This window comes from Crocodylus siamensis, chromosome 8 (genome assembly GCF_052110815.1).
Source record: "Crocodylus siamensis isolate JL-2025a chromosome 8, ASM5211081v1, whole genome shotgun sequence".
Lineage (NCBI taxonomy): Eukaryota > Metazoa > Chordata > Crocodylia > Crocodylidae > Crocodylus > Crocodylus siamensis.
The window spans coordinates 73,814,338-73,837,108 of NC_143402.1; the positions used below are offsets into that span (position 1 = coordinate 73,814,338).

General features: G+C 40.0%; 1 protein-coding gene across 1 annotated transcript; it reads right to left on the reverse strand.

The window, feature by feature from the left end:
* NOL11 (nucleolar protein 11) lies at window positions 1-21,024 on the reverse strand. Its single transcript, XM_090061076.1, has 18 exons — window positions 20,856-21,024; window positions 18,780-18,893; window positions 17,788-17,844; window positions 15,681-15,826; window positions 15,009-15,066; window positions 14,504-14,642; window positions 13,654-13,851; window positions 12,481-12,557; window positions 11,929-12,052; window positions 11,031-11,140; window positions 10,678-10,755; window positions 8,936-9,120; window positions 8,558-8,683; window positions 6,880-7,107; window positions 5,924-6,002; window positions 4,625-4,717; window positions 4,207-4,314; window positions 1-3,891 (listed from the first exon to the last, which is right to left on the reverse strand). Exons 1-18 carry the CDS (start codon window positions 20,991-20,993, stop codon window positions 3,778-3,780), a joined length of 2,172 nt encoding a protein of 723 aa, XP_089917202.1. The 5' UTR covers window positions 20,994-21,024; the 3' UTR covers window positions 1-3,777.
* Window positions 21,025-22,771: the final 1,747 nt, after the last annotated feature.

Here is a 22,771-nt window from a genome sequence, read left to right on the forward strand (position 1 = left end):
GAACTTTAATTGAGATTTTATTATTGATACGAATACTAACATCTTGGCTAATATTTTGGACAACATTAAGATAAACAAAACAAGTGTAATATGTACTGCTTGACAAGGTTTATTGCTTGAAGCCACTCTAACAATGGAATGCTGCTCACAGTGCATTAAAAAAAAGTGAGAGATCAGACATTTCAGCAGAGCATGGACATAGTTAAGGGATACTTTAAGCCCCTAACAAGGACAAAGAACTTAAAATTCACTGTTAAAAAAGGTCCAATATATGAACAGTTTAAATAGGAATAAACATATCTACAACTATACAAATTTACACTTTTCTCTCAGGGGACCACTTCTTAATAGAATTACCATCTAATTTTTGATCTAGACTGAAAGGATATTTTTTCCATTATTACAAGCATTTTTAATTACACAATCTATTTCAGCAATACCATTGCTTTACAAAGGTGGACACCTCTCATAGGAGATTAAGGTACATTTTTTAAAATTATGGAAATATTGACCCCATTTCTTTTTTAAAAGGAAGGAGTTAACTGTTACACTATTTTCTGAAAGATTCCAACTCTGGAGCGTCAAGGTAATGCATTACAGTTTGGCTTTTCAGCCCTAAACTAGCCAACTAGCAGGTGAGTGCCCTAACCCTGTAGGAAACAGAGGTTCAAATTCCTACTCTGAATCAAGAACAGGCCTTGATCCCAGGACATCCTCCTAGGAGATGGAGGAGAAATGCTTGCCCTATTGGCTAGTGAAGAAAGCAAATCTGTTTTTTACGGTTTCAAAGTTCTGTCCTAATGTGTGTCCAGTCCCAATGTGGAATAGAACGATGTCTGAAATAAGAAGACTTTTCCCACCCAGCCTCACTACAGGTTTGCATTGGACTTCAAGAGAGAACAGAGGAATTTCCTTGTTCCATTTTCAACTAGCTCATGTCAGCTTTTGCTAAACTGAAGATTTTTAGTCCTGTTATACCAGAAGTCTTAATCTAGAAGTGTTTTCTTCAGCAGTTGTTAAAATCCAATAGAAGTTTGTATGTAAATCTGAACACCTTCCACTTAAGTGTGTGCATGTGTGTGTGTGTATATATATTACATATATAAATAAAATAACCATAGCACTTTATCATGTATTGACCATTTATAAATTTATCCTTAACAGAAAGGGTGACCAGACATTCTTTATTTTAGACAGTGAACCATCAGAGTTAAAATTTAAAGCAAGGGTATAGTGTAGAAAGTGTCCCATATATACCAAATGCCACTCTAACTGTACAAAACCCAAAGTATTGATGTAAAGATAGAGAGAAATTTTCTTTGTATATTTTCCAGGAACACGGAAAGCTGGTCACGTGTAATTATGCTGACCCTTTGAGAATAAATCATATTCAGTACCACAGTAAGATTAATTAAGTTACATCATACTATAGAGCCTTTTATGAAAATATTCTCATGATCAACAGAGAGATCACAATCACTTATGGTTAATCCTAAAAAGGATTCAAAACTGTACCAGCAAAGTTCAGCACGTTTATAATCTAGCCCTTTGACATTTCAGTGACAAATATATGTACACTAGACTGTACACTACTGGTCTCTGGTTGAGTGGTTATTCCTTTCTTAAGATCTAAGTAAATACTTGAGATCCTCAAATCAGAAGATCGACTACGTTCTAGCTTTAGCTAAGAGAGGGTGGAGATCTGTTTAGAGTAAGATATGCATCATTGTTCATTTGGTTGCAAGTCTAACCCTACAGGTACTAAGGAACCCCTTGGTAAGAGAATCTCTCTCACATTTGGTTATCAGGCAAACAGCTGAAGCCTCTCTCCAAGGCTACTTACGCCATACTTCCTAGACGGCCAAGTTTTAAGAGCAGTTTCCATCTGCCTTTCTCCCTGGACTCTAAACCGGCTTCTCCTAAGATTTTCTTGAATATGCCCTCTCGCTATACATGCACTTGACGTGGTGCAAGAAAGGAATCAAAACTTGGATACAAGAATGCTTCTAAAGTTTTAAATAGAGAGATTTTAAGAAGTACAGCTAAGTATTAGTCCAGCAAACACTACACAAACTTGTGGAAGGAAGACAATAGGTAGTTACTTCTCACTGAGAATAAAAGAACCCCCATTCATCAGCTCAAGGTTGCCTCAGGATTATAACCTATTTTTAGAGTCCTCCTTTTCATTTGACAGAAATAATCAAATGCTTCTTGCCCAAAAAGTAGCTATTGGCTCTCAACTGCAGAATGCAAGAGTAACCCTCAGGCAAAAGGTACACCCAAAAGCTTCAGATTCTCAAAGCAGTACCTTGAGGCCCGTTAAGTAACCAGCTATGCTAGGTACTGTGCAAACAAGACATTCCCCACCTCAAAGAACACAGCAGTAGGAAAAAGAGGGACAAAGGTGTAGCATCAGGTGCAAGATGTCACAGCATGTCAGGGCAGAGAAGGAAACAGCACCTAGGTCAATGAGTCACAGTTCAATGGCCTATCCTTCTCTGGACCATCCTACCTCATATTGCCTTCTCAGAGGTAGGTTTGCAGGCTCCAAAGCAAGGAAAGCACAATTTAAAAAAATGGGGGGGGAACAATGCAGACTGCAATAAGCTTGATCTGTCCACAATTCCAAGCTGAGTGGGAAAGAGGAGTTGATGAAATATCTAATCAAAGGATTTAGCTCTTATTATATGTACAGAGAACCAAGATGACCCTGAACTTACAGTGTAATCCTTGCCTCTGCTGGTAGTAGGAGAGAGTAAGTTATCTCAGTACTTTTAAGATTTGCTCTAGGATAAGGACAAGGGAAATAAGATTCTTCCCTATTTTATCTGGAGAAAATGGTGGAGCTATCAAAACCTCCTAAAAAAAAAAAAAAAAAAAAAAAATCAGACACTTAAAATGTATTTTAAAAAATGAAGAAAGCAGCATAATAAATTCTTTGTGCACTATTCTTTAACTGCACTATTCTATCGGGAAAGAAAAGCGCTCTTTTCAGGATCCAACCTCATAAAAAGAGTAAGAACCCGATTTCTACCCCGGATAACTTTTACAATCTTTTCTCCTATGCCTAATGAAGGGTGTTTGTGCCCAAAAGCTTGCAATTAAAGATTTTTTTTTGCAAAAATCTAATTGGTTTAGAGTGGTCTAGCTGGTCTATCACCTCTACCGTGAGACCTGATTGCTAAGAACCTGATGACACTTAATAACCTCATTTTTGTCTTTTGGAAAAAAAGAACAGAATCTAAGTGATGAGAAATTGGTTATCTTTACTCCATATGTATCATGTTTTGCAACCTGTACAGTCAGATTGCCAGCAAGATCCAGATTGGGAAACCAAGCATAAGGTGTTAAAAAAATTTTATACACTAATTTAAACATTCTCCACTTTATAAATATAGCTGATGAATAATTCTTGTATGGTTTAATACTGTCATTTCTCATATATTGAACTGTCCACCAAGACCATATTTATGAAGTCATTTTACCAACATATGTTTGCTAAAAATCACATTTGTGAATACTACTATTACTGTGAACATATTTTCCTCATACGGTAGTTGCGGCTTAGGTTAGTAACTCTCCAACATAATTTCTAGTGGAAAGATGATTTCTTTAAAACACAGGCTTCAAACTTGCATCCATCACCATGTGTAGCTACAGAGCACCATTCACAGAAAGGCTCAGCTTCTCACACCCCTCCCCAATATGGAGAAAATAAATTCTTATAAGAACAGGGAGATTCATAAAATATAAGTTTATGAATAATGTGTATAAAGTTCAAACAAGTTCTAGCACTTCGATAGAATATAAGTGAATGTCTTTTTGGTGCTTTATTCTTTGTAGCTCTTGCAGGCTTCCTTCAATCTTGTTGAGTTCAGAGTAAAATCGTACCTAAAAAGAAAATTGAAAATATCTATGTTATAAAGCTTACACAATAATTCTTTTCATACATGAAAATAATGCCAGCAATTCACAATGGTTGGGTGCATCTTCAGTCTGAACGATTTTAACTAAACACAGGACCATTACAAGACAGTTATTCCTGTGGCTGTAGAGAATGGAAGACTGTAGTCTTTTGATTTTAGGTAATAATATTTTGCTTTCCTAGTCGTGCTTTATGATCGTTATTTTACAATGTTTATTATTATTTATATTTACAATCCATTTCTATGGTATTAAATCCCTATTAACATAAGTATAACTTACTTGGGCCCTCACAAACTTATGGAGGTTAGAAAGCAATCCTTTTGCCTCTGGTAGCATCACCACAACTGTAAAATGGGCATCTAGTAATAGGCACATCCAGTCCATTATCTGAAAAACAAATGCAACAAGTCAGCATCTTCACATGTGTATTTTAAAGTACATAATCAGGCACAAGGATTTCAGTTTACAAAGATTCAAGTGAAACACATATATTGAGATTCAGTCTGCAGAAAAGCCCTTTTGCCCGCATATCATGAAAAATGTCTTTCATGCAACTTTGGAAAGACATCCATCCGTTAACGTGTAATCAAGTCTGTACAGCACTGTGGGAAGTACAGATCAGTTTCTAGTTGATAAATGTCATACTTTTATAATACCCGAGTTCTATTTACAGTAATCCTTAATGCTAATATCTCACCTGGTTTATGGTTGGACAAAGATCACCAGGAAGATCCATACTAACTTTTTCACTACATTTCTGAAATAAGTACTGCAAATACCGGAGAAAGAGCTAAAAAAGAAAAACAGTTAAATGTCTATTTTTTAAGCAGTTTAAACAGATTTATAGCTATTATTTTCTGAACAATTACTTAGTTTTAGGTATTAGAATGTTTTCAACTATCCATGAAATCGTGCATTTTGAGCACATTCTAAGAGATCTCGCACCAAGCTCTGCACTGATGGATCCACATTACTGTCATTTAAGGAATACCCAAATCCACCTTAAATTTCAAAACAGGGCCCACTATTGCTACTACTGATGTCAATAACAAAACACATTAATTTTGGGGACAACCAAAGTCAGACCAAGAGTATTCTGTCCATAAGATTCTATTGCTGATCACCCCCATCAAAAGAAAAGAAAAACCAGTGTAAAGGAACTGGTCCAATACTAGACTTCTATAAGAACAATTTAAGAATCTGGGCAACAGAACATATGCAAATACACAAGATAAGTGAAAGTATTTGTTTATTCTAATAAATAAATTCCACATAGTTAACTGCTTCTAGTAATATACATGCTATTAACTACCTTCAACCAATGAATGATTTCACAATTATTTAAAATATGTCCCTTGTTATTGCAAGAAAGAAACCCAGGAAAGGGGGCAAAATAAAGTGACTTAGAGACACTGCTATTAAAATAGGCTGCTCATATGGAAATCTGGACACTCCCCCCACCGTTCTCACAAGCTGGTAAGGGTGGGGCTGCATGCTGGGCAGGCAGCGGTGCCCGTCTGTGCCTGCAAGGCACTCTGTGCTGCTCTGATTCCTGGCCAAACTGTGTCCTGTGCCCCTGTGTTTCCAGGATGCCCATTATAATTCCCAAAAGACAGCCACGACCAGCCTCTGAAATCCAGGATTGTCCCAGCTAAAACGGGACATATGATCACTCTACATTAAAATACAGATAATAAGTTTTATCTCAAGCAATAACTACAAGTTTCGAAGATAGATTATGAAGTAAGTTACTTTAGGAATTATATTCAAGAAAAACAAAAGCATCTGCTTTCTGTGAAAATTCACTTAAACTTTAAAGTTTTCATACCCTACGTAGCAAACAGAATGTTTGACAGCATTTTTACTGGACCTCATAAACCAATGGATTTAAAACAAAGTCCATGTGACTTGGAATCCAGTCAAAGAATATGGTAGATTTTTTGATTCTTAGCAAAAGCCCTAAACTAATTAGTTCTAACGCGTATAACATGCTTACAATAACTTGCTGAGCTGAAAGATCTTTCAGATGAGGCAACAGAAATGTTTCGCTGTATGCTGAACGAAGAATGGCATTTCTGTGTAGGATTATTAAGGAAACAACTTCAGAGAAAAGGACCATGTATTTGTACCATAGTTAATACAGCTTTAAAAAAACCCATGAAGTAGTTTTCTTGGATTTTAGGGAGAAGTACTTGTTTTGGTTTCCAAATGGCCTTCTCTCTGGTATTTGCACTTCCGTCATGATATATACACTTATGTCTCAGGGACCAAGTTCTGTGGTTTACTCTGAATTCTTTTCTACCGTGGAAGCAGTAACCCCCTTTGCTAGCCAAAAAAAATGTTAAATACTCTGGCAGTAAAACTAACATTCAGACCAAATTTTTACTAGTACAACACATCCAAAGAAAAGTGGCTTATTTTTTCTAAATATTATTTCAGCATGAATATGAAGCATATCTTTTAACTAATTGGTCATAAAGGGCATCTATATGCGTGGTCTGTGGTCTACAGGTGGGGGGAGGCACTTTACAGTGCCTCTGAGAGCCGCTCTAATTAAAGCACCCTAGAGCATCTCATGCATCGGCATCCCTGCACTCAAAATGGCAGCAGGGGCGCTTTACCTAAAGCTCATTCAATTGAGCTTCAGATAGAGCACCCCTGCCACCATTTTGAAACGAATGGATGCTGATACACGAGAGGTGGGAAGCTAATGGAGCATGGCAATTACCATTCTCCAGCAGACTTGATTAACTGTGTCTGCTCCAATGTGCTGCAATTACAGCACGTCGGAGCACCCTCCGCACTTGTGTACAGGCACCCAAAGTAGTTAAGTCCAATGTATTTCAACCAAGAATGTTTTAATGGTTACAACAGGCGAAACAGACTCTGGAGCAATGCCGATAGCAAATACCAATTCATTTAATACTAGAAATGCATATTTACAAAGGATACAGGAGTGCTGCCTTTTGTGGTCCAACAGGGCATAAATCACTGGAATCCATCATATGGGATTTCTGTGTTAACTGAATATCAGAGATGTCATCTTCCAGCATTTCAGAATTGAAACCATTCTGCACAGTTCCTGTTTGTTTTTCCACTTCATTATTGTGAGCAATATCAATGTAACAGATTACAGAATCTAAATTCACATTTGTTCCTTCAAGGCTGTCATCACTAATGCTACAGAGAGGAAAGAATTTCAGAAAAAATATTAAATGCTTAATATCTGTATATTTTTTAAACTGGTGGTACTCCTGCATGTATCTGATTCTACAATAGCTTATTTCTAAAAACAGATATAATTTTTCCAAAATTTGGTATATTCCAAATTTTCTAAGCAACTAGCTGCTAATATTAACAATATTTTTGAATATTTTAAATGGAGTTAGTTCATTTTAGATGAGATTCTCCATGCAGTAAGTTTTGGTAATCTAAACCATTTGTAGAATTCCTGTAATAAACAGATTTATTGCACAGGTAGACGTAACATGTCACCTTCTAGGACTACATTTTTTAATATAGTAGCTAAGAAGTTACTAAGGGCTAGTTTTCACTTGAATCCATTTAAGTTGTTAATTTAGACCAACTTAGTTAAAACTGGAGCAATATTTTGGACGCTAAAAAAAATCAACTTAAAATGTGTTACATATGCTTAGTTTGTCCTATAAACTCACGAGAGCCAGCTGAAGCTATACAAGCTTGCTTGCTAGGTATATATCCCTAGTAACATTTATATAACAAGCCATTAAAGAGTTCAAGGACAGGAAAGTCCTCTCTTTATCCTCGTTAGCAAAAGAGTATGGGCCACACTTCAGAAAAATATATTTCCAGGTTTGTTCCTCTTACAGTGGTTTTACCATGTGGAGAACCTAAGATGACTAAATGCTTTATGGAGAACAAATTCTTTAAGGCAGTCTGGAAAAACCCAACTGAAGATGGATGCTGAAGCAGTCGGGCAACTTTTAGAACTGCTACTGAAGGTACGTATATGCTGCAGAATGTGGTATAGTGTAGAGATAGGGTAGCTAACATAACAAAAAGTAAAATTAGCACAAGTAGAGCTCCGCACCACTATGGCTAGACTGCTTCTGATGCTCACTTTAGTTTTAAATGAGCTCATATGGATCCTTGCATTATGAGGTACATATTATACAACACAGACTTCCACTAGTCATTCTTGCCTGCTCTAACAATGTTATCTATGACATGTAATGTTAAAGACAGAAATTCACTACTTCAACACTTTTTGTAAAGGTGACATATAGTGGTGTGATACATAGAACTCTGTGTATAGGCAAAACTGAGCAAGTGTCATCCTAAAACCTGTATCAGAGAGGTCACCTTTAATAGTACCAATAGTAATTCCAATTGTGACACTCCCCTTTGGCAGACAATCAAACTACAAGTATGACAATAATTCGGGTCTTCAGTGTAGTCTTCTGATAAAGGACATTCTAAAAGAACTATGGAATCAATCAATCTCTAGTTTCTGGAGGCTCTTGAAATAGTGTCTGACTTCTGAACCATCAGAACATACCTTTAGGACTCTGCAGTGCATCTTAGAAATGCACTCTTCATACCCAAGCATTTTGTTAACCAGAAAGAAAACAATAGTATGCTTCCTACTTACCTTAAAAATGCCTTCAAACAGGCACAAGTAACTGATTCGGGAATGTCAGGGAATTGCTGCAGACAAAGTTGCAATAAATGCACATCTGTTTTCTCCAAAGCAACTGCCATCAAGTCTGGACATAAGCTGCAAGACAGAATTAAAAGTTAATGCCCATATTAGGACATACATAAATTAGTGAGATCTTATGAAAATCCTGCAAGTCCTGGGGGAAAATTGCCTTTTTTTTTTGATAAAAGGAATCCAGAGATTCAAGATTCAAAGATAAAATTTTCTAAAGCACCTAAATGGTTTGGGAGTTTACACTCCCATTTTTGAAAATTAATTTTTGAACAGTTAAAACCATGTTTGATGCATGTTTAAAAAGAGGTGTATTACCTGTACGAGAGCCCTCGTGTCTGGATCAGCTGTACCAGGCAATTCTGAGGGTAAAACGTAGGCTCGGTTTTACATCTATTCAGAAGATTTGTCATTATACACCCAATCGTAGCCTGGAAATCTGCCATTTGTGCATTTGACAAGAAGTGCTTCAATTCCTCTTCAATAACATTTTCGGAAGAGTCCTGGAAAGGAGCAATACTACCCCAGTTCAGAAGTGATAGAGCTAGAAGGTTTATGACTACCATGTTGTTACTGGTTAGAATGAGAGATGTGGTATTTCAGAATCCGAACTAGTAAGATCACCACCGCCACCCTACTTCTAGCCTGGTTAAAACAATGAAAACAACAAGCTACTACTGAAAAAATTACACTCCTAGAAGTCATATGCATGTAGTGTCACACACTGCAGCCTAGTGGTGAGAATACATACCTGGTAGGTGGGAATGTTAGATTAAAATAGTATTATGCACATTTAGTATTGAATGATTCTTGCATAATTATATAACAGGAGGTGTTCAGCCCGCCCAGCTTGCAGGCCAGACTCAGACCCTGGCACCTCACCATCCAGCCCATGAGGCTCTCCACAGGTCTGGGTGGTGTGGAGTTATGGGGCCCTGATCCCAGCAACTAGAACTGGGTGCAGGTAGCACAGGATCACAGGATCCCAACTATGGCACAAAGGGCCAGGGAGAGGGCAGTGTGGTCTGGATCTCATAGATTTCATAGACATTAGGGCTGGAAGGGACCTCGGGAGATCATCGAGTCCAGCCCCCTGCCCAAAGGGCAGGAAGTCAGCTGGGGTCATAGGATCCCAATTTACTCTTGAAGGTGTTCAATGTAGGCGCTTGAACCACCTCCGCTGGCAGACTGTTCCAGACCTTGGGGGCTTGGACAGTAAAGAAATTCTTCCTTATGTCCAGCCTGAAACGGTCTTGCAGGAGTTTGTGACCGTTCGACCTCGTCATCCCTTGGGGCGCTCTGGTGAACAAACGTTCCCCCAGATCCTGGTGGTCACCCTTGATAAACTTATAGGTGGCCATCAGGTCACCCCTGAGCCTATGCTTTTCCAGGCTAAAGAGTCCCATGGCTCTCAGCCTGTCATCATAAGATCTGTTTTCCTGACCTCTGATCATGTGCGTGGCTCTCCTCTGGACTCTCTCGAGCTTCTCCACATCCTTTTTGAATTGTGGAGCCCAAAACTGGACGCAGTACTCCAGCTGCGGCCTCACCAAGGCCGAGTACAAGGGGAGAATGACGTCCCGGGATTTGCTCGAGAAGCATCTATGGATGCAAGCCAGCGTTTTGGTCGCTTTACTAGCCGCAGCATCGCACTGGAGGCTCATGTTCATCTTGTGGTCAATGATGACCCCCAAGTCTCTTTCTTCTGTAGTGCTATCCAACGTAGCACTGCCGACCCTATAAGGGTGCTGCAGGTTTTTCCTCCCAAGGTGGAGAACCTTGCATTTTTCGGTGTTAAACACCATCAGGTTCTTTGGGGGCATGGACCTCATCTAGCCCACAGACCAGCCCCATACCACTCACTTGGCTCAAGGGGCCAAAAGGTTGAGCACCACTGTTTATATAGTAAATAGTTTTATTCTCCAACAAGCCTAGTTCTACTTTATTTGTATATAAAAAAAGATGAGGGATAAGAGAACGTAAGATGACAAAACTGGATTTGCCATTTGGTTTACATTTTGACAGATTCTAATAAGGAAGGATATTTAAAATATACTTGCCTTTATATCTAATACAAGCTGTTCAGCTGTTAGGGTGCCTGATTGAACTTTACTAGCAACACTCCTCCTTGATCTTAACTGAAATTAAAGGAAAAAACAAAGAAGTTGCTCTCCCCAGGGCCAAAGCAGACATAAAATATTTTAAATTTTTGTCACGGTGACTAGGATGGCATGAACATATTATTTGTTTCTTTCAGGCATTAAATTCACCCTCTGAGAGTCAAAAAAATCTCAGATCCCAGATTTAGAAACACTTATTAGCCATCACAGCCAATCCTGAAGTCATATTCACTTCTCATCCATAATATTAAAGCACCAACACTGAGAGAAAAATAACTCTAAGACAAACTTACAGTCCTCCTGGATTCAGTTTTAGCAGGTACAGACTGCTGTGGTTGTAGAGAAGCCAGGTCTTCTTCTTGGAGCACATTCCAGTTTACAAATGAAGACATGATTCTCCTATCTACGCAAATGCAAAATTAAGCCTCCATAAGTTACAAAAAAGAGCCCTCAAAAATAGAAACAAACAATAATCTTATCAGTCCTATTTCTATTAGGTATTTTCTAATAGTTCTTTAATACTGAGTAATTTCTTAGGATAAGATAAGTGATTTCTTAGAATAAGAAATTTTTGGCAAAATTTAATTCCAATTGCACTTATTTCACCATAACAATAAACGGCTATTTAAGATTATTAAATATTTTCTTCCCAGAGTTTGCTCACTACAAAGGCTGCATTAGACAAAAGGAGAAGGACAAGTTGCTCTAGTCTATCCAGACTTTCACATACTAATTAAGCCTACATGTTACTTTCAACAGCGTTTGCCAAATGTAGAAAATAGCAATGAAAACAAGTTGCCTCCACAATTCATTATTTTCCAGAGGAACCTATACTGAGAACTCTCTATACTGAAAATTGTCAAGCCTAAAAAAGAAAACCAATAAGGAAAGTTTCAGACAAAACACATCGAATACATAGGCCTATAAAGACATTAGTTTCAGTGCACCAATACTATGTTTTGTGCCACTGACATGAATGAAGTATATACTCAGGAACATTTTTACAAAGGAACAGGAGAGAGCTATGCTACTTTTCAAACCGTTTCAAAACCAATTATTGGATCATCCCAATTATTTACTTGCTTATTTTTAAGCTAGAGAACTGTGTGTGTCATTTTCAGCATAAATGTAGACAAGACTTATATACTAACTGAAAGAATATGCTAAACAAATATTTATATTGAAACTTACCTGTGGTTTGAATATCCTTGAGCTTTCCAACAGCAGCTGCCAGTGACGAAGTTTCACACTTGTATACTACTACAGATAGCACCTTTCCATGTGTTAAAAAAAATCTCTCCCCGTAACACCACAGCTACAAAATATTAAGCACACTGCTTTATCTGCTCGTAGACATAGAAGCCCATTTTGATTTCTGCACCAACAAATCAATCTTATAAATGGATTTTAAAAACTGATAAGGAGTTTAGTTTTCCATCAGCCATTGCCCTCTACTGTAACTTCAACTAGTTTCCATAGAATTTAGCAGGCAATTTAACTGAGTTATAATTTATGATAGACTGTACTCCCCACCGTGGACTTTCACAACTTACGGGGGTTTTTTTTTAATTAATGTATTACTTAAAAGATCTGCCACCCACTCTTGTTAGCCAGCCCTTCCCAAGCTTCACTGAACAAAAGTCCAGCTGTTGCCCACATACATTTTTTTTCCAGCATACATGAAAAAGCAAATTTCTTAGATTGAAACCTATAGCTCCACGCATAAAACAAGTTAGTGCTTACTTGTCCAGTGGTTCCCTCTGACAGTTCTTTTGAAGTCTGCAATGTCTGAAACTTTGTATTCCATATAGTTAACCATTCTACAGAAAGAGAGAGGAGGAGAGAGGGTGGAGAGACACGGTTAGTTCAAAATGGCAGAAATATGAATTTTTGCTTTGCTGTTTTTACTTACAAACAAGCTTCTGGAAACAAAATGCTCCATTCCAGAATGTGCATAACAAGTTAGATAAATGCAGCCAATCTTTATAAATAACAGAAAACATGCTGACAGATGAAAAGAAGGTTGTTTTCTTAACAAAACCTTAAGTTAAGAGCTGCTAGAAATAGTATTTTTTGGTGGAACCTTAACTGGACTGATGAGATGAAAAACAGGGAGGTTGCCTACTAGCTGGCCATTTGGCAAGCCACCTACCCAGGATAAACCACTATGTCTTCCTTGCTCACCAGCTCAGAATGATTTGTTTCTGAAATGGCAAAAGTGTTCCCAGTTCCTTGTGTTTCACTGTTTTTAAGCGTTTCAAAATTTCAGTCCCACGGAAGATATCAAGTTTGGCTTTTCATACCAACTTGAAATGGAAAACAAATTTCAGACATTCATTTTTAAGGCAAGAGGAACCAAACTTTTCACCCAGGTCTGTTTGCAGTACAACTGCTACTTTCCCACCTTTGTTCTCACATTATGGAATGTGAAGGGAATCTACCAGTATAGTTTTAAAAATGAAACTCAATAGCAAGAGTAAATTTCATTCTTGTTTGTCTGTCCATTTGTTACACATCCTAAAGGGGTTGGCCCCTGGACGACAAGGCACTAATTTGTGTAGTTCCACAAGACTTACAGCAGTAACCAACATAGCACTACTGTTTCACCTGAAATACAACATGCATAGAACTGACCATATAGTCAAGATGTTGACAAAAGCTGAAGCATTCCTGACTTGTTATGAACTACAACCCCAAACCAACATTTTCCTGCTTATAATTATATAAAAACAGGACTGAATCAACCTCAAGAGGTCATCTAGTGCAATCCCCTGCTCAAGATAGAGCCATTTTAGCCAAGTGTTTGTCTAACCTTCTCTTAAAAAACATCCAAGGATGGAGATTACACCAACTGATCAATATGCTTAACATGAATTCTCCCTCAGAACTTATTAAAACAATTTAATTTCGAGTCACCTTTAGCAACATTAGGCGATGAATCCAAACATCCTAGGACAGCAATATGATCTTTATCAAGAATAGTAAATGAAGTTCCTTTTAGTACACTGCCTGATACTACAAGTTTGAGTAGGAGAGACTTGGGCAGAACTTGCTCTCTCTCTGGGACACTTTGTTGCAGTGACATCAAAACTTTATACACACACCCATTGGAATCTGTTGGAAGAGAGAGTAACACTACATTAAGTTAACTTTTTAACAATTGTGCCCAAACAGTACCCTCGAGTTTTTCCAAAACTGCAGCTAAACAACATAATCAAAATCTACAAACAAAAAGCTTAAACTGACTTCTGACATTTCAAGTAATGTGCATTCCTTATGCAAGGACATCAGAGACACAGCCTATGGAATGCATTCAGCCTGTGGAACCCTCCCAACCAGCCCACCAGAACTTGGGGGCAGAGCCTGCCACAGAATTCAGGGACTCCAAGCATGGCAACTGGTAGCAAGAGGGCAAGTAAAGGCTATGCCTTCCAGGTTTCCCACCTCTGCCATTGGACCTGCTGCTGCTATGGATGTTCCCCAGAAAAAGCCCCACAGTCTGGATCTCAGTCTGGCTCAGGTGAGTTTGACACCCCCGTTACAGACATCTTATGGTGCAACATGTACTATGATCAGGATTAAATCTTTCCAGCCCTCAGAACATGAGAACTCATGGTAGCTTGAATTAATGCCACTACATTCTGGAGTTTAATATAAGAGCTACAATATTAAACAGCACTTCATAAACAACACAAATGTGTCAATTTGCATGCTTCAACCGATTAAGCTATTATACTTTCATACCCCATTATAAAATAAGACTTACACAAACAAAGAAGTGTGACAAGATTGTTTTTTACGCATGCTGTAAAACTCAATGGACAGAAAGATTCTTCTTGTTCAATCTTATACTTGTGTAGGGTATTTGGGTTAAACTTCTGCACATATACAAAATAATCCCTATCCTGGAGGAGGAAAAAAAAAATTCTCATTTTGGCAAATGGAGCAAAGACTGAGCCGAAGTAACTTAGAAAAAAAATCAACAAGAAAACAACAGTTTTAAAATTGCAGAGGTATACACAAAGTTTAAGATGCTGTTAGAATTACTGTTCATATTCAGATTCTTCAATTAAATCTCCATTTTTACCAGAGGACCACTCAGAAGCTCAATGAAATAGCTATGACAGAGATACTATCGTATTTTAAATAAAAGTAGTTATTTAGGAAATAAAGCAAGAGACATGAAGAAAGAGTTTAAGTTCTGATTTAAACTCCACGATTATTTCACAGGATTTGCTCCTGTAACAAGTTTAACATAAAACAACACTCACTTTCTCAGTAGTAAAAATTAAGACAGGCTGTTGAGCTTCCACAAACACTTCACTCCACCTAAAAAGAGAAAGCTATACAATTATCTTTTGCTCCAAATAGCACAAATATTCCTCATCAGACAAACAACTTAAAACAGTTAAGATAACACTTTGGATGTACTACCAGTAGATATAAAGCCTCTAATATACTATCTTCAACCTAAGCTGTTACTTAATTTTGCTAGAATCTTTTTATACATATCCTTGTGTTTAATGATACAGCCTTATGAGGAACATTACTGCATAAGACATTTTATGAGGGAAGAGAGCAGATCCTTGTAATGCACTGTAAGACAAAGAAAAGACAGACAACTCATTTCAAATTTAGTAGAACCCAAATTCTTTTCAGGGTTTTGTTCCTGATGTCTCTGAGAATATGAGGATTTATAAACTAGCCTGAGATATACATAGCCACATCATGCAAAGAACTGCATGAGATCTGTTGAGGCACTCCAGCTAAGTGAAAAATTAGTGATAAAAGCCACAGAAAAGAGCTAAGCAGCTTCTCCTTAGTTTGGCAAACTCCTGCAAACTAAGTGGGCTGTATATTACCCAGATACAAATTACCTGGGTTCTACTGTATGATCAATTTATCGGATTATGCAGCTAGCCCTCCAAATTTGTGTCACTTACCTAATGACTTCATCCAAAATAATGTTTTCAATTCCCTGTTGTGGTGCTGCTAAAAGCGCATCTAAGGTTCGAACAGCGCCGCCTCTGAACAGCACCAATGGCTCCACATGGGGAAGTGAATGTATTCTATATACATCAGCTGACAGCTAAAGAAGAGAAGCATTCCTTTTATGCGTTTATTCTGTGCCCCCCAATTCATTGCCCCACCAACTGTCCTGCATTAAATTAATTTATATCCCCTCTCACAGCTCTACACCACCCAGTAAGAGAAAAATAAGAAATTACAAGATTCCTTATTGCAGAGTGCCAGTAAGTGCCAGTTTTCTGAAACATTGATGAGTACTATAAGTTACTTTCCTGTCCCTTCAGGGATCTCACTGCTGAGTCAAATGCTAGAAAAGCCTCTGTTCCACTTGATCATCTTTAGGGATCCAGGTTTTCCGCTTGCTGCAGAAAAAGGTGGATTTTCTCCTTTAAAGGAGAAAAACACAGATTTTCCTCTTTAAAGAAAACCACAGGAAACTGCATGTTTCCCCTTGCAAGCTAGCAGTCTTTCAGCCTACAAGTAGCTGCTTAGGGCTGAGGGGAGTGGCAGGAGAGTGACTGGAGGTAGAGGGCACCATGTGCGCGTGCGCGCACACATGCATGTGGCCAAAACACAGCCAAGCAGCATAGTGGGAGCAGTCCCAGCAGTTGCATTCAGATAAGTCTATGGGATGCAGGGGATGGATGGCCAGGGTCTGGGGACTGTCGGGGGGGGGGGGGGGCGCAGCGGCATGGCAGAGGGGTATAGAGGGGTTGAGTGTGTGTGTGGGGGGTGCCTGCTGGCACTGGAGGAAGGTATCCATGTGCTGGGGCTACAGCAGGACATGGAGGGCAAGGGGGAAGGTGCCCCTCCAATCGGGGAAGAGGTGGGGGGGGGGCCCTTCAGGGGCAGTGGGGAGCTGCGTGGCTGGGCAGAGCCGGTGCCTGTACTCACAGGGGTGGGGCAACTGGGAGATGCTGGGTGGGGAGGGGCCTGGCCAGGCTGACTGGTGCAGTACAGGAGCTCCAGGGCTCCTTCTCCCTCCAGTCCACACTGGGGCTAGACTTACTCTGCCACTCCCCACACAAACTGGAGTTACCATGCTTTAGCCCAGTCAGGATGGTGGCAGCTGGGGCCCCCCCTCCAGCAGGGCTAGGGGAACAGGGGGCTACAGGTTGAGAGTGAGGAGCACCAGCAGGCCTGGGGGGGCTGTGGCCTGGGAGTGAGAGACAACAGCAGGGGCAGGACACTGGCATATCAGGGTTGCTCAGCACCACAAAGCAGTGGGGACAGCCACAGCTGGATCCACATCCTGGTGAGTGAAGGGGGCAGAAGGAGCTCTGATTTTCCGTGATTAAAAAAACAAAAATCAAACACCAAAATATATAGGCATTTAGAATTTATTTTATTTTAATGATTGAGGCACTGACAGGCTTCCAAGCTGCTTTAAAACTGTAAATATATCAATAAAATAAATATGGTGGTGTTTCATGTTAATCAAAGAAAAACATGGATTTTATGGGTTTTAACCAAGAGAACTGAGGACTTTTTATCAGAGAATTTGCAATTTTTAAACAGAGAAAGCCAGGATCCCTGATTATGCACTATCATACTTCTAAATCACATCAGGTAAGTTACAATTTAGAACAACCAGTTGTACTCAGCACAACACAGCCAACCAGACCTTGCTACAGCAATATCCCCAACTGCAAAGTTTTTTTCTAACAGAGAACTCCTATATCAGATGAGTTGCCTACTACTTATTCACAGCAGTAGTGTCAAAACATATACTTAAGTTTAATTCACCAACTTAAAAAATGCTGTATCTATAAATTCGATTTTGTTGCAAAAGATCTTATTAATCATGCTAATCATTTTAAGTCTAAACATTTGCTGAAATCTTTAGAATTTGCAAGAAAAATCTTTCCATCTCAGCATAAAGATACTATTAAGAGAAATTTCTTAAACATCTTTTAAAACAAATTAAGACTGCAAACAAAGAAAGCTAACATCTTCTTCACCCAAAATGCAAAATTCTAATTTTAAAATGAATATTAATCAATTAAAAACAAAAAAACTTACTGTTGCTTTAAATGCTTTATCCAAGTTAACATCTTCATCCTTCCATATTCGTAAAACCTTAAAAAGCACAAATAAACAATATCTCATTATAGAACACCCAGGCGGCTGAAATACTAATTAGTTAAAAATCAATCAATCTAGTATTCCAGAATTCACAAAGAGTGATTTAAATGAGTTCACTTTTACAGGGTTTGTACAGGTGAGGAACCGAGAAGATCCAGACAAAAAAAGAGTTCAGGTGTCAGGAATAAAGAACAGCCTTAGTAAGCTTGAGTTTGAAAGGAAGGAGGGAAAGATTTTTGAGAACAGAAGGCTTATTAGCATTCCAGATGGATAACAGAAGTCAGATAAATACAGACTGAAAGGGAGGAAACAGAAAAAAATAGTAATAGCAGGATGTGGGAAGGGATGGGGTCAAGGATAATACTGACAGAATGAAAAAGGGAGGAGACACTCCAGTCATTAAATGTACTAAACTGGCATGAGGAAGTGTTCAAAAGATAGAATCCTTCACTAGAAGTATGTATGGTACCAGATATTTTCTCAGTAAAAATTTTAAAACATAGAAGAAGAGAAAAAGAGGGCTAAAAACAGGATATATGAAGTTAGGAATTATTCCAACCTCTTACATGGCATATTAATGTAAATCAGGACATTTCCAAATGTCAACATTTATTATTTTATTGATTCTTCCAACCAAAATGTATGAGCTAAAAGTCATGTCCAGTCCCAGGACTACACAAACCCTCTTATACACTGTAGGTGCAATGAAACAATGAGGGGAGGTGATCCAAATCCTAGAAGAATCCTGGAAGTGCTCCAGGATTTGGATTTCCGTTTGACATGAGAAGCTGCATTGATGTGAAAGAATAACAGGCATTTCCAGCTATGCAAATTAACAGATAAATCACAACTAAAGACTAATTTCCTTCTTACTTGCAATTCATTCAGAAGACTTTATAGCATTAAACACTGAGAAATATAAATCTCACCTTATCATCTTGAACAGCAACAAATTCCCCAGTTTCAAAGTTACAGACAACTGGACATGTGATCATTTGACCTTGTTTGACTGACCAGCAACCAAGTGGTTTTTGATCTGAAACCTAGAGAAGTCAAAATAATTATTTTAGCTATGCTAAAAGTAACTTTTCAGCTTTCACATACGATACAAAGATATATACCTTCAAAGAAGGGAAAATATTACATAAATTAATCAAAATAGCATTAACTCCCTATTCATTCAAATATTACATAAGTTAATCAAAATAGCATTAACTCCCTATTCAAGTGATAACATAGGAACTGACATACTGGATCAACGCTAGTATACGGTGTTAGATGATGACCTGTACAAGGTGCTTCAGAGGAAGGTGTTAAAAACATTGCAGCTGACAGGTATGGATTAATCTTTCCTCTATGTTAACAGTTATACTGGTCCTGAACATTAAGGAAAGAACCACAGGCCTTGGCACATCTTTACCATCTTTTACAAATCCTGTCATGACTGTAAGAAGTCTGGAGGTTTTTGATAATTTAAGTGTCCAATCCCTCACTTCACTAGGATCAGCTCTTTCCAGATTTGGAAGGACTTTCTGGGGCTGAAATAAGCTTCTCAATGTTACTAGTTAGCCATAGTGGTTTACTTTTTGTATTACTTGTTCCCTTCTTGGCAGTCTACATGCAGTAAGAAACTCCATGAATTTTAAGGTTACTTTTTGTACGTTTTAGTAATATCCATTATAATCCAAGAGCATTTTTAATTAACCTTATTTAATTAAGTCTCCCTTTTTGAAGTTGTGTATTGCGGTTAGTTTCTGTCCCTTATCTACCCCCCTAGAAGTTTAACTTATTTGTATTATGGTCATTCTTACTTGGCAGTTTGGCTACCATCACTCCTTGAATTAGGGCAGAGGTTCCCTACCCCAGGCCACAAAGGTTTGGCTGCCGGACCAGGAATCCAGAAGTGGCCGGCATACCGTGGACCAGCAGCCAACTGGTTTTCATCCTGAAAAAGGGTTGGCTGCTGGGCCGCAGTACACCGGTCACTTCCAGTTTGCAGGTCCGTAGCGTGCCATCTAAAAAGGTTGGGAACCACTCAATTAGGCCATATATTGCCCAAAACAGCTGTCAGCTATGCAAGAAATTATTACTAACATTTCTGCGATGTTTTCCCTCAGCTTTCTTTTATGCCATTTGATCAGTTGGCCTGCGATGTTCAAATAGTCATCCTGATTTAGATTTTGTTACTGTTTAAATCAGGGGTGGGCAAAACGCGGCATTCTATCCAGCCCACGGGGCCCCTAAAATATTTAGAAAATTAATTATCTGCTCCTGGGCCGCATGTCACCCAGCCCTCAATGGCTTGCCAAAACTCAGTCAGCCGCCCTCCACCCGAAATAATTGCCCGACCCTGGTTTAAATGATGTGGCATTGTACATCCGTTTCCTTCCCCGATCTGGGAACTTGCGGCACAAACCATCCTAGTCAACACAGGCCCTTACAGCTGGGGCCACTCACAACTGCAGCAACAAGAAAATCCCATGGGAGATTCAGGTCCCTTCGTACAGAGGAGGCAGCAACCCATGCTCCGAAGAGCGAAACAGAGTGGGAGACCAGGATTGCTTGTTGAACTTTTCCATGACCCTCCAGTCAAGATGAAATTAAGTGTTTTTATATATGAAAAATAAAAAGTCCCAGTGATATAAATTCAGGAATATAGAGGCTGTCGCCGTGAGGGCCTAAGGACACAGGCAGATTTTTTGAGAAAATCTGAGGTGGTTTCATAAAAGATGTCGGATTGACCCAAAGCATCTTGTCTGCTCAGATAAAATTCAGACTTCTCGCCCCCCCCATCCTTAACGTTTGAAAATGTTTAAAGTCACGGGCTCGTGTGCGACGTCTTGCACAGCAGGGCAGACCGCGGGACGAGTCACAACTCCTCGCTCCCGCGGCGTGCACGCGGGAGGAGGCCCGCAGCAACTCTTCACGGCACACACGAGGCCGCACACACGCATGGGGCGGCAGGGACGGGACCTCCCCCGTGGCACACGCCGCCAGGCCGCTACCTTGTAGAGCGTGGCCGTCCTGCCGCGGTCCGTGAGTAGCACCCGGTCGGCCCCCGGCGCGGGCTCCAGCCCCAGGACTCCCTGCCCGGGCCCGGCCACCAGGCCGCAGAGCGTGAACGCCTCACACAGCGTCGCCATGTTGGACACTAGCCACCTCTCGCGAGAGTTGGGGCAGTCACGTGGGGCCCAGCCTCCGTCCTGGCTGGGAGGGGAAGGCTCCGCGCATGGGCAGTGGGGAGAGGCGCGCCAGGCGTTGGCGCAGTGCAGCGCCCCCTATCTGTGGGAGGGGCAGGTCAATGAGGCGGGGGCGGGGGGCCGTCCTACGGGCTGCCCGTTGTGACCCCAGGGTCTCCCTCCGGGCTAGAGGGCGGCTTGGATGCCCCCAGCGAAAAATGGCTTTGTCCACTGAGGGGATGGGGTCAAGGTGCCAGCCACCAGCATCCTCGTTGTGGCAGGGGCTGTCTCTGGGTTGCCGGCTACGTGCTACCTATATTCTGCGATTCATGGTTGAATCGCGCAATAAATGTAGACAGGCCATGCCTGTGAAGTGATCCTCACACAAGAAACCGGAATCGCATGATAAGTGTAGACGGGCCATGCCTGCAAAGTGATCCTCATGCAAGAAACGGGGGAATCGCGCAATAGATGTAGGCCGGTCATGCCTGCAAGGCGATTCTCATGCAAGAAACAAGTGAATTGCATAATAAATGCCGTGTGTGCAAAGTGATTCTCACACAAGAAATGGGTGAATCACGCAATAAATGTATACTGGCCGTGTGTGCAAAGCAATGATCACGCCATCAAAATGACTGTTGCAGTACCGTACCTAGACTCCCAGTGGCCCCAGGAGAACTTTTTGTATTGGGCCCCTCTTCGCCAGAGATTATGGTAATAATAGTTATAAAATGACCATTTTTAGGCCCCATTTCTGTCTGGGCCCTGGGCGGCCGCCCAGTTTGCCCATGGCCGTGTCCGGCCTTGTTTTGTTGAGCTATAACAAGAGACAACCAGCTGCAAAGGTCCTGCTGGAAAATGTTTAGCAACTCTATAGTTGGTTTCTATCCAGCTTTCATTTGTGTGATGTAAAAATCGCGGTTCGTTTCTCGGGAGGCGAAAAAAAACCTTCAGCCACAGACACACTCTATTAGCAACACAAAAGGTATATATTTGCAAATAGGGTCAGAGAGAGAGACAAAAGATCAAACACTCTGCTGCCCCCGAGGGAAACTGCCCAGCTGGCTTTATCCCCTCTCTCCTGACCACGTGTGCAGAAGGAGGAACTTTTACAACTCATTTCCGATTCATACAAACATGTATGTGAATACGTCAAATCATGCGTCGCATGTGTATTATAATTAACTAGTTAAGTATGCGGGGTGGATAGGCTTATATGTATTAATTCATTGCGCATGGGTAGAAAGTACCTGAGGTTACAAAAGTTTGAATTTTCCTTGCTTCAAGGCTAGAATTGCAATTTACTCTTATCTGCATGAGAAAAGCTGAGGAGTATATGCTTTACTGTAACAAAGAGATAGTAACTTTGCAAAACAAAGAGAGAGTGATACCTTAATACAAAGAGCTCTCAGTAGCTCTCCCAGTTCTCTCACCAGGGAGGGCTGACAGCTGCGCTGTTTTAACAAGACTTATTGATAATGCATTTTTAATAATATTTCTAACAATATCCCCCCTCAAGATGCTTTCTGATCTTTACTTCATTTGGGCATATCAAGATAATTACGAGGAATTTTTCTGAGGACCATGACTTTTGCTACAGTCTGTGCTTTCAAAGGAACTGCTGCGACCTGCATTCCTTCTATTGTAGTGGTTATCAATCTAGTGAGACAAGGAATAAGGCAAGGGATAAAAATTAAACCAGTCAGAGCACACAAAAGCACAAATCCTACTTTTTTCCACCA